The sequence below is a fragment of the Opisthorchis viverrini genome (genome assembly GCF_000715545.1).
Source record: "Opisthorchis viverrini unplaced genomic scaffold opera_v5_188, whole genome shotgun sequence".
Classification (NCBI taxonomy): Eukaryota; Metazoa; Platyhelminthes; class Trematoda; order Opisthorchiida; family Opisthorchiidae; genus Opisthorchis; species Opisthorchis viverrini.
Window position 1 is genome coordinate 863,545 of NW_008751842.1, and position 16,524 is coordinate 880,068.

General features: G+C 41.5%; 1 protein-coding gene across 1 annotated transcript; it reads left to right on the plus strand.

The window, feature by feature from the left end:
* Nucleotides 1–1,284: 1,284 nt before the first annotated feature.
* On the plus strand, nt 1,285–6,213 carry T265_14387 (hypothetical protein; the record flags this gene model as incomplete). The annotated part of the gene is made up of 2 exons (XM_009173414.1): nt 1,285–1,416; nt 5,854–6,213. Coding segments are annotated over 2 exons (408 nt in total), but the record flags the coding sequence as incomplete, so codon positions are not given.
* Between the last annotated feature and the right edge of the window lie 10,311 nt (nt 6,214–16,524).

Below are 16,524 nucleotides of genomic sequence, written 5' to 3' on the forward strand. Positions count from 1 at the left end.
AAATTTAAAAAGCGACCTCAGAGTTTATTCCACTGAAAAAGAACCACCTGGTTTGTAATCCGTGCTATTTAGAATAGCTCAGCAATGGGGAAATTTGATAAGCTAAAATCCTGTCACCCTTCCAGTGCGATCAGCCCGTTCCAACATGTCCTCCGAATCGGCCTCAAAACCACAAGGAACAAACTATCCCCTATTTGTTTAGATTCATTATGTACTGCTAGTTATTTTGAGACTCGGTGAAGTACACACATATATGTCACGTGAATGTGACATGGTTATAAAGAAGAATTTTTAGACGTTTAGATGGTAAATCTCAGCACAACAATCCAAAGGACGGAGCTACGTTCGACACCTCTGACTCCTAGACTTATTTCATCGTTTCATCCAAAAAGAACTATTGAAAGGCTTGTCAAAGCCTTTGCCTTCGGTTTTACGATCGATAACCGATGATAGCACTTAATGAATGGAAGCGAGACGTCCGAGGCACTAACAAATGGAAGAAATGGGGGTCGAGATCTTGGCGTTCAACTTCATACTTGTTCTGACAAGTGCTCCAATACTCAGGTTAGCATCGATGCACAACGCATGCACTAACAAATGGAAGAAATGGGGGTCGAGATCTTGGCGTTCAACTTCATACTTGTTCTGACAAGTGCTCCAATACTCAGGTTAGCATCGATGCCACAACGCATGGAAAGACAGAGCTAAACTTGTTCATCAACCCTCTGACTTAAGCCCCGACATATAAAGCGAGTAAAAAACATTAGTCAGCTGTTTGTGACATTTCGCGTGTACGGTGATGTGAATTGACTGAAACGCCAAGCCAGCGACATCTCCATTACTGATTATCGCTTTTGTGATTTCCTCAGATGTGTTTAGGTCAATAATCACGACCGACCAAGTGCCAATCTTTTCTGTATCAGTGGTGGCGGCGAAAAGTTGATTAAAAAGTGAGGAGTCTCAGTATTTTGGTTCTTCGAAGAGACCTGCCCCCGAATTCAACAGTCACTTTTACACCGGATAAGCAGAGACTACCGGCATTCGACTCTACACATTATATGTCATCTACCTAGTTAACCGATACCCAAAAAACCGTCAGAATCACGATCTTGACAATCCAGAAATCACACAGTTTCTTTTCACTTCGCTGTCATTGCTTTCCCAATAAAAGTTGCACTTTTCTATCACTAATTGGGCTAACAACACTTTGGATGGTTGAGTGTGACTCTGTTCGCTCAGTATACGTTAAGTGACTGTGTCTTTCGAAAACCTTCCTTCCCATAGATCAACTTGGACCATCCAAATGCACACTAAGAAAGCACAAACCAAATCGGAAGCCTCGAACGCCTTTCACAACGCATCAACTTATGGCATTGGAGAGGAAATTCAGACAGAAACAGTACCTATCGATTGCAGGTGAGTAGTACTTGTGGTCTGTTTCAAAGTTCCGTTTGACCCAGGGTATTTTGAACTTCAGAAAAGTTAGATCATAGGCGAAGGTTAATTGTGAGATTGTGAGCCACAGCCCCATCAAAATCGTTTTGTCTCAATAACGGAGGGGAACAGTTCTGCGTCATTTTTATAGTTATAATATTCAAGCCCATAGGGAATGAAATTCACTTCCAGGTTAACGCTAACATGACCTTGTTAATCATTTAGCCTACTCGTGTTTCTAGCCAAAACTAACGGCTATCATGACAGCAAATCATAAGTTGGCACGCTGAGGGAAGACCACCAGGAAACTCCCAAAGCGCGGAACTATATAATTAGTTGCTATCATTGAAAGTGACTAACGACACTCCTGAACTAACCTCCCTGCGATTATGTGCGCTTGGGAAAAAACGAAAGCAGGCCTGTCATCCGACATGATGAACCAGATTTTGAGGGCTTCATGTGTACCTTTTGGAGCCTAACTGCTCCATCTCCAGCATTGCTGATGGTGCTACGCCCCCCGTCAACCTACGGGTGGCTGAAACTTGTTCATCCGTCATCATGAAGCAACAAAACGGGCACGATAAGTTTTGCTTGCCACGAACACAACACAGTGACATGAACACTCGCAAGTATGATTGATGAGCCGTTTGATCCGAATTGCTGAAGAGGTGGTCGGCTGGAAAGATCACACAAAAAGCTTGGGTTTCCGGTGTGTCAGCTGTGATAACGATCATGAACAGGCCACTCGAATTGTTGCAGCCTGCTGCGGCAGACTGGAACAAGTTCCTATACGGCGCCATAAACAAAACCGATTTTAAAGCACGAGAGCCAGTTGTGAAGTATCTATCGATAACACCAAAGTGTGACACAGACAAATCAACTGTATACGCAAAAGGATATCATCATTTGATCGTGATCGTCACACCATAATTCGGTTTAGACAGTTTCTGCAGCTGTTTCCTAGCATGTTAAAAACTTTTTGTTTAACCGGCTACATGAGGGAGCCATAAAAGACAAAGCAAGTTGGGCCAAGATGGCTGAGTGCAATTCATTTTCACCTAGCATCTTGAGGCTTTGTATGTGCGACTTCACCATGTGCCCAGACCTACGGACCAGACGGCCTCAGAATTTGCATGGTTGATGCCAAACTTCAAGAAACGAGAGGAAAAAATGTATACCATGAAGCTCCTTAGTAGGTGACCTCCGCAGAAAGGACAATACACATTCGGAAAAACAGTCTAAGCAACACGTGATTCACATGGACGATTATCCCTCCCTCTCAGTAAGACGAAGTTACTGTGCGGCTGAGATTTTCCGAATCCACCCACATGATCCCAGTAGTACCTCTCTGTTTAATTCACCAAAGACGTTGATTTGTTAAGTTGTACGTCTTCGAAGCTTTAAAATATTGAAGTTCGTGTTGTTGTGAGTGTTGTTGTGAGTGACCGCTAGATCATTTGCAGTTGTGAACGTGCACTTAGATGTCTCTAATTGCTGGTATCTTTCTACCTAACTTTGTGAAAAACCGATATCTTGGCCGGTTATTTGCAATAGTTTGTATGTGAATGATAAGTCGAATGCTGATGTCATCTGTTTCTTCCAGAGCCCCAAACTGTCTTCATAATTGTAATGTTAACCACAGTAAAATCAGTCAAAAGTGAACTTTCCTCTTAGTGTGGTCCACTTAGTCTGGCCATTGTGGTGTTAAAAAGACATTCTTTCTGTGTTGGGATTAGCCTTAACACAACAATACAGGTAGGTTTCCAACATCCTCTACAGAAGTTATCTTACGGGACACGCCCTGTTATGCGGTTGCACTGTACTTTCACAATAAGGATTCATCCTCCTTTGACCGCGCAAGCTAGGATAAGGAATATGACACGTGTATGTCCCTAATTGTTCAACCTGCCGCTCGAATTTACTTTGGGAATCTGTGTTGGGTCGTCATCTGGAGGTCTGACTGCTTCACCATTGTATGACATGTTAGTTCCGTGTTACTCAGCATGTGACCTGAAAAGACCCATTTGTGAGGAACATTAGTTACTATGTTAGGCTAATCTGCCGATCATATACACACGGATGAAAATTACATGGGTTCGCTTGTCAGAACATATCATTCACGTTGCCGTGGTAACCCGTGGTTGATCGCAATCAGCTGGGAGGACAGATTACGCAACCTGTGTGACTGTGAGTGTGTTATAGGACTCACGAAAGAAGTTAACGACTATGACCGCTAGAATATAACAAGAGTGATTAGGCACATCCTATGATAGCCAAACGTCACACGACCTCATATGCAAGGCAGAAGTGATCCCGCATAATGATGTTTAATCATGAACAGACATGAAGATGAGAGGCATAATTAAAAGGCATGTAATTAGTTTGACCGTAGTGACAATCTGTCATGGCATAGAACGTTGTGCAACAAGCGGTCGTGGCTGGTTGTGATAACCACAATGGCGCTAACGTGCAGAATATGGATTGCTTACAGTATTTAATTTATGCTTATCGAACTGATGAAGGGATGCTAAAGGGTCTCCTGCTTCATCTCATTTAATGCATTTAAATTAGCTCGACTGACTTGGATACTTGGACTCGCTCGGTAGCCAAGTCACACGTCAACACGATACCTTAGTTTTGATGGTTTCTGAGTCAGGCATGGAAGGTCAGATAGCAGAGAATGCACTAGCCAGTTCTCAGTCGCATGTTTCTTCCGTGACCCTCTTTAAAATGTCTGATTGTTCAAGGTAACTGTTCTACTCAATAGGCGCAGCTGAGAAATAACGTCATTCGTTGAGCGAAAGCTGAATTCCGACCCGAGAAAATGAGATTGAAATAATCTATCAGTGTTGCTTAGAGTGATATTATACCCTATTAAAGTAGAGCTTTTCACCTCAAAACTGCTCCTTCTGTTTGCTTTGGGAACTGGTCGTCAAATTGCTTAGTGGTCGTATTTGCCCTTTGTAGATGGCTGTATAGGATAATAACCCCCAACTCTGAAATATCCAGACTGGGTGAATTCCTGATTCCCTACTGTGTTGAAACCGAACGTTTCCGTCCGTGTACACCAATAATTACTCGATTCCAAGGTCGCCGAGCGTTTTCGGGCGAAATAAGCAGAAAGTCGANAAAACTGCTCCTTCTGTTTGCTTTGGGAACTGGTCGTCAAATTGCTTAGTGGTCGTATTTGCCCTTTGTAGATGGCTGTATAGGATAATAACCTCCAACTCTGAAACATCCAGATTGGGTGAATTCCTGATTCCCTACTGTGTTAAAACCGAACGTTTCCGTGCCGTGTACACAATGATTACTCGATTCCAAGGTCGCCGAGCGTTTCCGGGCGAAATAAGCAGAAAGTCGATAACACTGGCAACCGAAAACATGAACAATACTCACAGGGAACAGCCTCCGCAGGAAGTACCTTGAACTTCTGAACGCAAATACAACCAGAGCTGTGTCACTTGCACCATCGCTTCAAAATTTCTTACGGTAAACCGGGAGCCCTGCAAATAACTCTTGTTGTGTTCCCAAACTTAAAGGGTCTTGAAGGTGGCTTAGTAATGATCCTCGGTACAATAAAGCAGAAGAGCCGCAAAATAGAGCACAGAACGAAGAATGAGAATGATGTATAAGGTAATTTTCATCAAGGTATATAACTACAACAGACTACCATGGTGATGGCCTGTCAAAATTTCCATCAGGTATGAACAATATCGTTAACTGGGAAGCGGGAGTGTAACACAATACTGTATGTCGATTCGCAGTTGTTCTTCTTTATTCAATGGCTTATTCCTTTATCTCAGGGTCAAACTTCTTCCGGGTTGGAGAATAAAATAAATAACTAATAATCGTTTAGTTGTGACACCCTTCTGGTGCCTAGCTGTCATGTTACCCAAGGGAAACACAAGGGATGAGATACTACCAGGTTGCCCAACCTTAGGCAGGGGCAGCCGAGATGCTGAGCTATTTGGAGCTATATTCGAATTCATACATAAAACTAAGAACACTTACGTGAGCCACAGCGGGCCCCAAAGTCACTCCAGTACGTAGTAATCGAGGCACATTGCCTAGCTGTATTTCCGTGGTGTATACTGTTAGCTGTACAGAAGTCACTTTCGCCAAGATTGACAACACACGTAAACATCCAGTCTGGAGCGATCATAGGATGTCATGTAGCGACTAATCGTCGATTCGCTGGTTGGTCCAGCTACCGATAACTAAGTTCTGTCTAGTGCTAGGTCAGAAAGAAATTCGCGCCAACGGGTCTAACCTCACCCAGTTATCATCGTGTCAATGCGGTGGACAGCTATAATACTCATTGGAGTACACAGACACCAGTCTCATGGGTTACCTACCTCAACATGCTTTGTATTACACCACTGAATATTTGAGCTGTTCTGCTTTATTTTTGAAACATAGAGCGTGCGGAATTCTCGAACAGTCTGACGTTGACAGAAACCCAGGTAAAAATATGGTTTCAAAATCGCCGGGCGAAAGCAAAGCGTATACAAGGATTGGAGTCTGGTACCAGCGAACGTGATGTAATCACACAATTGTCCACTGTAAACGGAGACTCAGAGCTGTCGATGGAGGCGAGTATAAAATCGAACAGCCCCAGCAGGTCAGAATGTGCGAGCCACTCTCCATTCGGAAACGCCAAAGTATTCACAGAAGTGGATAAGAAATCAGAAACTGAAAAACCTTCGGCGTGTTTGGGAAACTCGTCAGTCAGCGATCACGATTTGTTGTTCGGTGCATACTGTGACGAACCACCTGCCTGTAAGCGAACACTCAAACATATTCCGCACATTTATCCTCGAAAAAACAACAATCTGATACAATACCCGAGTGAGACGAAGATTTCGGATCTCTGTACTTCAAATAAACACCAGCTTACTGGATATCGAGAAAAACCTACTCAAGTCCTGTTTTACCCTTCAAATGAAACATTTGCCACTGGCGCACAGCATCAGGGTAAGTCACAGGCGATACTCGTTACCATGAGTAGCATTCTTTAGATTGAAAGTAGGATGAATATGCAGGAGTAACGTAAGGGACAAAATTGAATTGAGTCTGTTCTGAATAAAGAATAAACTGTATGCGAAATGGACTTACCTTGAGATGAAGGATGATTACGAACTGAAGGACTTCAGGAAGCTAGTTGTTCTGGGTGGTCAATGTCAATCAGAAATTTTTAGATGCATACAAAAACCGTGGAAAATAGTGCATTCAGTGAGAATATCTTGGATTTACAAACCAAGCCAATTCAACATGTGCTGAAAGGTCGAGAGGCACGATACACCTTGTTAAGAAACATAGAAAGTACGCTTCTCATGAATCTCCCATTTGATTGTAACCAGCAACACTGCCACTCAGACACCGATGGCTCCTCAGCGGTATGATTATTTGCAGTTGAACAGAACATAAAAACACTTTTGCAAAAGGGAGACTCACTTTAAGTTTTGTAGTGCTCCAGTGGTCTGTCTACACCAGGCCATGTGGGGTGAATTACAAAATCCAAATGTTTGAGAGGAATTACTTTCGTTTGTAGGTGAATTTAGTTTCGACGGGAGACCAGACGGGACCCAGCCGAGTCCCTCCTTTATACTGCCTTCTTAAGCTGAATACATTGCGTGAACTTGAATATCGTACCACATGGAACATGAGCCAGCACGTTCAGTTGAAGACAACTATAAACAAGAGATCCGGCTGGATTCAGTTGAGTCTACTGTAAAGATCTAATGCAAATGGAATCCTACAGCATTCCATCCATTTCGGGTTCATTTTTGGCGGGAAGTAAACTCGTATTCTACCTGTAGAGCCCCAATAAGGGCGAACCCTGTCAGTAAGTTACCGAAAAGTTTTCGGCAACCTTGTGAGTAGTATAAGAACAAGTTACTGACTGCTGATTAGCCACCTCTAGCTGACTGGTAAATGCCTTCGTACCTGTTCAGAGAGAGTGTACTATGAGGTGCAAAACTATGGCCTCTAATGCGATGGAATGTGTTTCCGGCCTTGAGTTCCTACTCAAGGGTACAACATGTAAGCTGATAATAATGTCACGAGCTGCCCAAAGTTTCGCCATGATTCTCGTCAGGCTTTACGGCACAGCTACAAATGAACTCATTAAACCGGTTTGTAGAAACAAACTTTCGAATCTCGCATGTTTTGAAAGGTGAAGTTGAGCTTTCCGCCGAGCACAAACTTTTGGTCGTCAATCTAAGCGCAACTTGTCGGATGCAACATTTCATCAATTCTCAAAGGAGGTCCACATCCACTTCGAATGAGTTCTAATTAACTTCTATCATGGCACACGAACACAACACCTTGTTGTTACTTGGTCAGTCACACTGGTCACGGATTAATGTGAAAGACGGTAGATAACCGCTAAATTACCACCACCGAAAAATGATATACAGCTGCCTGATGACACCCACAACTTAGGCTTCAGAGTGTGTAGGCAGATTTGCTTTCCAACGTTTTCACATTCTGGACAAGTGGAACTGTGCTACACTGTCGACCACTGACGCATAATCAATCAGTCGTTAAGTCCGCACGAGTGTGCTAATTGAGAAATGAGGTGAGTTGCTTTCCGCAGGGTGGTCGGAATTGTGCATGTGTGTATGCATACATGTTCCAACTGTTTATCAAGAAAGCTTTTTGAAAGTATGACCTCATCCGGTGGCTGTTGTCGACGCTGCACATGTTATGACTAAACCACATTAAGGCCCCATTTTTGAAGAGAAAAAAACAGTCCCTCCCACATGCGCTCACTTGTTCGGTTTTGGCTGACATCAAGCTATTGTGCTTCCTATGTATTACGGCCACCCTGGTAGGAACCTGTTCAAAACCACCTCAAAGTCGTGTACATTGGTCACAATTGAAAATATACTGTTTTTTCCTCTCCAATGCAGTCAGATCCACTTGAGTTTTTGATCATAACACAATATTAGCAGCAATAAATGAAGAATAATTGCTGGTGCTAAATCTCACGATTGTTGTTAAAGATGCGGAAGCATATTTAGGTTTTTTAGGGAATCCTGGTAATATTTGTGGACTTTATCAGTGACTACGGCGTATTCAGTCTACTCTGCATAGTGATCACCCAACAGTGTTTAAGCCTACAAACAAGATACGGTCCGGACAAAATATGCCAACTCGTAGAGAGGAAAGCTATCGGAATTGTGAATTGTCATACCTGCTGATTCGTCGATCTGTGGTATCTGCTGCTGTCCCGCTCCAGTGCCTAATGCCGGAGAAAAAAGACTCCGAACAAACGAGTGCAAGAGCGTGAGTGCGTGCGAGTTCGAGAGCAAAAGTAACAATGGCCCCGCACTATTTAAAGGGGACTTTCTGACAATGATCCAGGCTGTTTGATAGGCGTTAACGAACACCCGTCAACATCGATCGTGCCTTTATGAAAAGCCTGGATGCTGATCACATTCGGTCGTGCTTCTGTGGCGTGCAAGAACACTCATTAGGTTTTGTTGAATTGATTGAATGATTGACTGGCCTGGAGGCTTGCCGGCTTTCCTGTTGAGTTTTTGGTGGAGCAGTAGGTTCCGGGTGTTCTAAGGTTGCTTTCACGAATCTGACCTTCTTGATAGGAATATTTTGCAAATTTTAGAAGAGCCCCAACTAAAATGAATTTTGAAGTAAGGTTCATGTGGGTCCTCATCAGGTTTCGTCATAGGCAATACCAGTCTTAGATTAACCCCAACTTTGAATTCACTTCAGAGGTGACTGACATTCAAAGTTTTAAGCTTAAATATATAGAAAGACCTGGAGATGACAAATTCCCCTCACATTACATTGTTATACTGCATTAACTGTAATCCGGTAGACCACACATTTTCCATTGGGAGAGCTGCCGGGAATCCGCAGCTGTAAAGGAACCTGCCAAAATGAGGGATTTATACTCCAGTCATACATCTGTAACCTATCTATGGTATGTACGTTACTTATGTATGTACTATTCAAGGCCCCGAAACGTGCAGACTGTTGTGCTGGTACTGTTGTGTCGGGAAAGGATTTTCAACGATAGCTGTTTTACCAGCCGCGTCAAATTGTAGGTGTCCTTAACTTAGATGGAATTAGGAAATCCGTTTTCAAAATTATCAATGAGGTAGCTGGTGATGATGAGCACACAATCCTCACGATTATATTTTCTACCTAGTTCAAAATATTCTTCATCAAAACGACTTTAAGCAATAAGCGATTTGACAGCCCCAAGAAGCGTTGTCCCCTATAGGGAATCTCACCTCAGTGTGCTAAGACAAAGTTGCAGTGATACTTTCCTCGTTGGCTAGTATCTCTCAATTTATCATTCTTTAGACAAGATGGGCGAGGTGGCCCCGTGGTTAGAACGCGAAGTTACTGACCGGAAGGTCCGTGGTTCGAACTCGATCTCTGCCTTTCGACTTTCCCTGTCTAGGCTTGGCCAACTTGACAGTATCTCAGCCCTCGTGCTTCTTTTGGGTGGCATGGTAGTTAGGCACCAAAAGAGTGGTACATCTGGACGGTTATTATTATTATTATTATTATTATTATTATTATTATTATTATTATTATTATTATTATTATTATTATTATTATTATTATTATTATTATTATTATTATTATTATTATTATTATTATTATTATTATTATTATTATTATTATTATTATTATTATTATTATTATTATTATTATTATTATTATTATTATTATTATTATTATTATTATTATTATTATTATTATTATTATTATTATTATTATTATTATTATTATTATTATTATTATTATTATTATTATTATTATTATTATTATTATTATTATTATTATTATTATTATTATTATTATTATTATTATTATTATTATTATTATTATTATTATTATTATTATTATTATTATTATTATTATTATTATTATTATTATTATTATTATTATTATTATTATTATTATTATTATTATTATTATTATTATTATTATTATTATTATTATTATTATTATTATTATTATTATTATTATTATTATCCTTCTGGCACGACCTTGCACCTGTTTTTTATTGATTAATCAATTTATCTCTGCATGTAATGAGTATATGTAGGATCCATTGGTTCGTCCTATACTCACACAAGAGTCTTCTCCAAGGTCTTCTCCATGCCCCATAAAATCGGCATCATAACAGAACAAAACTTCCTGGCACACAACAATCTACTGCACAAAACCATTGCTCTGCGAAACAATATTACCAGCATTCACTGTCAGCATAATAGTGATAGTAGTAGTATTCAAACAACACCTATTGCCCACTTCCTATAAACTGCATTATTAGGATATCAAGTCGTTCTTACAATGACTGCTTTCACAATGTTGATTCTTCTTTCAGGCACAGTCGGAGTAACTGCCATAACATCCGACTCAGAACAACGCAGAGAACGACTGAGCAACCCGTTCGACATGGACTACGTAAATGTGCTAAAGGACAACATAAGTTGCAACGGTGGATCGTCTGAATCATCAAGTTTGAATTATGAGAATTTACTGCTAGAAAATCCTAAACGATCAAGACAAAATCTTACTATCGTTTCATCTGTGAAAACCTTTCCACAAATCGTTTCCTCATCATCAACTGGATTTGCTGTTTGAGGGGAATATCTATCTACTGTACTTTCTTACTCGTATGTCAATCTGTCAGTTGAATCAGCGCGCTGTGCCTCATCTCCCCAGAAGAACCCAATACAACTGGGAACAAACCTCGTTTCCACTTCTACCTGCACAAGAATAAAAAATTCGAACCCCAACTGCTTAGCCAACGAAGGAAAACGACGTTTCTGAGGCTTTACCTTCGTCTATAAAGTAGTGTAAATGAACTGACCTAGCTTCTCCTTCTGTTTGTTTGCGGTTCCCTACATTTTTGTTCCGCTAAACGTTTGCGGGGTTCAGGTTGATGAATGAAATTTGAAGAGTTCCTCAAAAATCCCTCAAATGGCTGTTCCGAAAGATAGAACTTTTCTATTCTCGTAAGTTAAGCAGACTCTTCATGAAGACATGTCTGCAGTTTGTCGAACTGAGCCCAGTGATACAGTTTGCCCTATCGTCCTCAGCTCCTAAAATGCCGAAAAAGTCCATTCATGTGTGGGTAGTGGCTGCAATATGGAGGGAAGAAAAGCCTAATAATGTCAACTTCTTTGCTTCTTTACACAACCAGGAAGGAATTCTCGATACAGTGGTATGTTATAGATCGTGTTTATTTGAAATCCGAGCACTTAGCCATCAGGTATAATTGAATTTTTGACACATTACAATCTGGGAAGGTTGACCTTCAAGCATTTCTGTGACCCACAGATCTTAAATATTTTAACTTCATATCAACTTTTGAATGATATTCGAAGTAAAATATGTTTCCTTACCTGAAAGCTTTATTTGACCAAGAATCGCATTCCCTCGTCAGAAGTGACCTATAATGCTAGTGTTGAACTGTATTCAGTGCCTCCAGATATCGATTGATAAGCAAGTCGCAAGTAGACTGGCATAAATTCAGGTATCTAGCGTGAATTCTTTTGAACAAGCAAATTAGATTTTTTAAGTGAGAATGCGACTACAACCTAACACATTGAAAATAAATCATAAGAAAAAGGCTGAAGAATGGCTGAAATGTGTAGATCATAGAAAATTCACCTCTGATCCAGTCTTATAGGGTGACATTGACTTTAAAGGAAAAAACACACTCGGGACAAAATTATACGACCGCCTATAGAACGAAACTCGACCGCTGAGCATCATTAGAAAAGAAACAGAGTAGCTGTGTAAGAAAACCTTTAAGATGCCGTTCTGAAATCAATGAAGTGTTGGAAACAAGCTATGACCGAATCTCAGAATCATCTGAGGGAATCGTCCTATCCACAAGGCTGACTCCGATCACTCCGCTTTAAAACATCAGTAAAACTCGGTGTTGCTTCTGTAGGAATGCTGGATAGCAGTGTTGTTAACTATAAGTAGTTGGGCTGCGTTGTTCGCTGGTTGTTCTTCCGCCGAACTCGCCAATTAGACTGTGAACATTTTGTTTGCATTCGAGGAGGCATCTTGTGTGCATGGTCGACCGATGCTATCTAATGGACCGGAATCGAAATGTTTGCAATACAGATGCCATGTCTGGCAAGCAGACCGACGGAGGGAAATATATTAGTGGACATGGACCGTCAGGCCTCCAGTCCCGTACCACCTATCCAATTTTGGAATAGTAAAGTCAGGCAGCTATGTAACTCCTGGGTAGCATATTCTATGGGTTTCCGACAGGCCTGGTCAAAGTGCGAGTCGTGCAGCTCAGAAGCCTCAAGTCGCGGACACAGTAGTCAGTTCCTAATGAGGTGAAAAGCATAAACCAAATAAGTTCTATATTCCTGGTTTCCGACAGGCCTGGTCAAAGTGCGAGTCGTGCAGCTCAGAAGCCTCAAGTCGCGGACACAGTAGTCAGTTCCTAATGAGGTGAAAAGCATAAACCAAATAAGTTCTCATATTCCTGGTCACTTCAAGTTGTGCCCATCCTACATGCCTCAAATATAACCCAGGCTTGCACTTACCCAGCGAAATTTCATGCAGTCGACCTTTCCATAATGGCTACCCTCTCATAATCAAAGGGTGGTTTTTAAGAGGGACGCTACAGGATGAACCTAGAGCTAATACTGTTTAGCAAACTTCTTCATTTGATCTGAGTTGAGAAGTACTTCAACTTTTGGGGTTTTCCGAACGTCGCGGGAGTGTCACTAATACTAATTGATGCCCTTGTGAACTTACTGTCATCCGGGATTAATTTGAGACCAATATGGCATTTAGATATATCAGCACACCGAATGTACAGAGGTGCTAAGGTGTGTGAATCTGAAATATCCTAGGAGAACACTTTAAAAATGAAAAGAGAACCATCTTCCAAGATGTCCACCAAAGTGAAAGCAAGAAGAGGCGTTTCACAATAATCATATGCTTTCGTCACATCCCACATTGTGTCAGTTAGCTTGAGTCAATTCTAATAGTACTTAGAAGTCACTGGCCAAAGTTCATTCAATTCGGACGGTTTGATATTCGAATTAAGGTGGAACATATGGACTATCTGCTAATATTGTTGCCTGGTGTGCATGTATAAGCGGTATACCGGAGTAATTTGTCAGAACTTTTGAAAATATGAAAGTGGAGAGCCAAATGGAAGAAACATATTGGAAATTAGGAACGAATCAATAAATGCGGTTCTACACTACTGTAATGAATTATGATGCCATAGCAATTCGAGTACATGTGGTCTGCTACATCTCGTGGTCTCCAACAAGAATGACTTCATAGACTTTATTTTCTTTAGGCTTTATTCACCGCTAATAATTTTGAAGTGACCAGCGTCACCGAGCCCTCAATAAGCTTCAGTAAGTTAGGCTTATTTAAATTACACTCAAATGCAGTATGGATGGGTTATTTCGAGCTTGACAGTCAGTGGTAAGGCGCACTAATGGAACATTCTGAGTTAAAACGCGCGCGATCACTAGTTTTGTAAGGCGAAAGCGCACTATAATTTTCCAAAACAAAAGTACCTCTCTGTAAAGTTCGTCTGAATTGTACAGACACACATTTCGCGAGCAGCATTTTTTACATCAGTGAATCTATACATGGATAATTTTGAATGAAACACCTTAGAAGACACACAAGGTCGTTTTTCCGCATATGGTCATCTGGCTAATACATTTTAGCCTGTCTGACAAGTACGAATAGGGCCCAATACAGTACCTACAAGGGAAAACGGAAGATTGGATCGGGTCACTCACAGGCAGGTCACCGTCGATGAGAAACGCAACTGTTTAGATGACGGCTGGATGCATCTGACCAAACGTGGTCCGAACGAAAGTTTGGGGAAGTAAGAGATGTCCAATATTATCGATCAAATTAGTTGAATGGATAGACTGCATGCGAAAGGACACTTCATCAGTAATTCTTATTGGTTTGTAGTATTTAATAGCAGAACATCAATAGTGGTTTACTATTTTCATAGAAACATTTTGTTTAGCATTTAAACGCATATTTGAAAAAAACCCGCCAGTGAATTTTGAATACTTGAAACACCTTGATGCTGCTATTTCCCAATTAAGACGCCTAGCGAGAGGCACATGGTTTGATGATAAACTAAACAGACTTCTACTAAGGGCTAGTAGCCCATTCACTCACGTATGGGATGAGTACATTAGTAAAGAGTGTTTGGCATGAAATACAGAATGCCGGAAAGAAAATAGTGGGTCATAAATGTGTACAGACTCCTGTGTCATCGCTGTCTTCAGCAATTGATGCATAAATGCGTTTCCTGGTAAGTCGCTACTTGTTTTCTCCACAGGTCAGAAACCTGAAGTCTTCGAGTGGTGAGAACAGTGCCCCACTCAAGCATATGGAACCTAGCGAAATACACTCATTTTCAAGCAAATTTGGTTTTGCGAGAGACTCACCTGTAACCCAGCTGAATCTCTCGTTTGTGCTGGTTCCAGTCAGCTGAATGTGCTGCAAAACCCAAATTGTTTGCACATGAGTGTATTTCGCTAATTTCGTGCAATTTGCTAAGACTTCTTCAATAACCCGCGACCGATTTCGCCCTTATTGGGGCCTGGAATGATTACAAACGAGAGACTCAGCTGGGTTACAGGTGAGTCTCTCGAAAAACCAAATTTGTTTGCAAATGAGTGTATTTCGCTAATTTCGTGCAATTTGGTTTCAAGTAAGACATGAGGTTGACGGACACTTGGGGACTGCGCCCACCTGATGAATCCCAAAAAGGATGAAACCGGTCGTGGGCTGTCGAAGAATCTTCAGCAACTTTATGAGTAGTGCATTACGAATATGCAGATGGAACCTACCCCCAAAACATAAACTTTGCTTTATCCACTCACTATCAAAGCAGGAAACAAATTTCTTGATATGCCTGCACGCTTTAAAGTTTTACGTTCTTGAAGAAACAGCCCGATTTTTTAAAAGGTCAATTTGATTTGAATCACCTGGACTTCCTGCTAAAACGGCGATTCTTTTGTTCTCATAACAACTCTCATTATACCCCTGAAATGAATTGCTAGCCTCATCAGTTTTGTGCCCATATTCACCTTGTGCCCAAAAGACCGGAGCTAATATACTCGGGATTGAAGAACATTCGGAAACACTCAAAATATCTGTTTCACGCAAGAATGTCCGTTTTGGTTGACGATGACTAAGTTCAAACCACTCTTCTCAGTCAATAAGTAGGGCACCGCCACTGTTTGCAATTCTCTTGGAAAGTCTATTTATGTCTTTTATCACACAGTTTGTGTTTCGTCGCTTTTACTTTTGAAGGTATGGTTTTCTCCATCAGAGCTCATCAACGGCTTATTGTTCACCTTCAGAATACACTTTTTCATGACTCAGAAGTGGTCTACAAAGGACCCCTAGTCAGTAGTCGCCCACAAGTCACAAAACGTATCACATTCACTTTTCTTGGAAAATGTGAAAGTCAGTCCACACATCACAACTATGGTTGACATATACTAAAAGTAATTCGTGACCTTGACCGAAAATAGCGGACAAGCAAAGCGTTCTAGGTTGACGATTAATTTCCACGTAGATAAAAGACAATCGCCGTGGTAACAATGAGTAGAGCGAAATGGGGTAAATTGATAGGTTCTAAAGTGGTTTCGCCGGGTTTTATGTATTCTCTTTGTGGCTAGGCCCCTGTGACACCGTGAGGACTGAAACCACGGTCAATCTACTGTGGCCACGCCCCCCTTGCCCGTACAGTGATGGCCCTTATTATAAGGCGCCAACACGCCTCGGTAACCGTATGCTTGAATCAACCGCCGCAGAACGCACATGGGTGCCTGCAGCTGTAGCTGAAACCACGGTCAATCTACTGTGGCCACGGCCCCCTTGCCCGTAGAGTGATGGCCCTTATTATAAGGTGCCAACACGCCTCGGTATCCGTATGCTTGAATCAACCGCCGCAGAACATACATGGGTGCCTGCAGCTGTAGTGCAGGTACCACTAAGGCGTTTGAAACAGCACTTACTGTTTTGCCAGGGTGAAGAACGCCCTAACGGCGAATTGGGCCCTTGAGT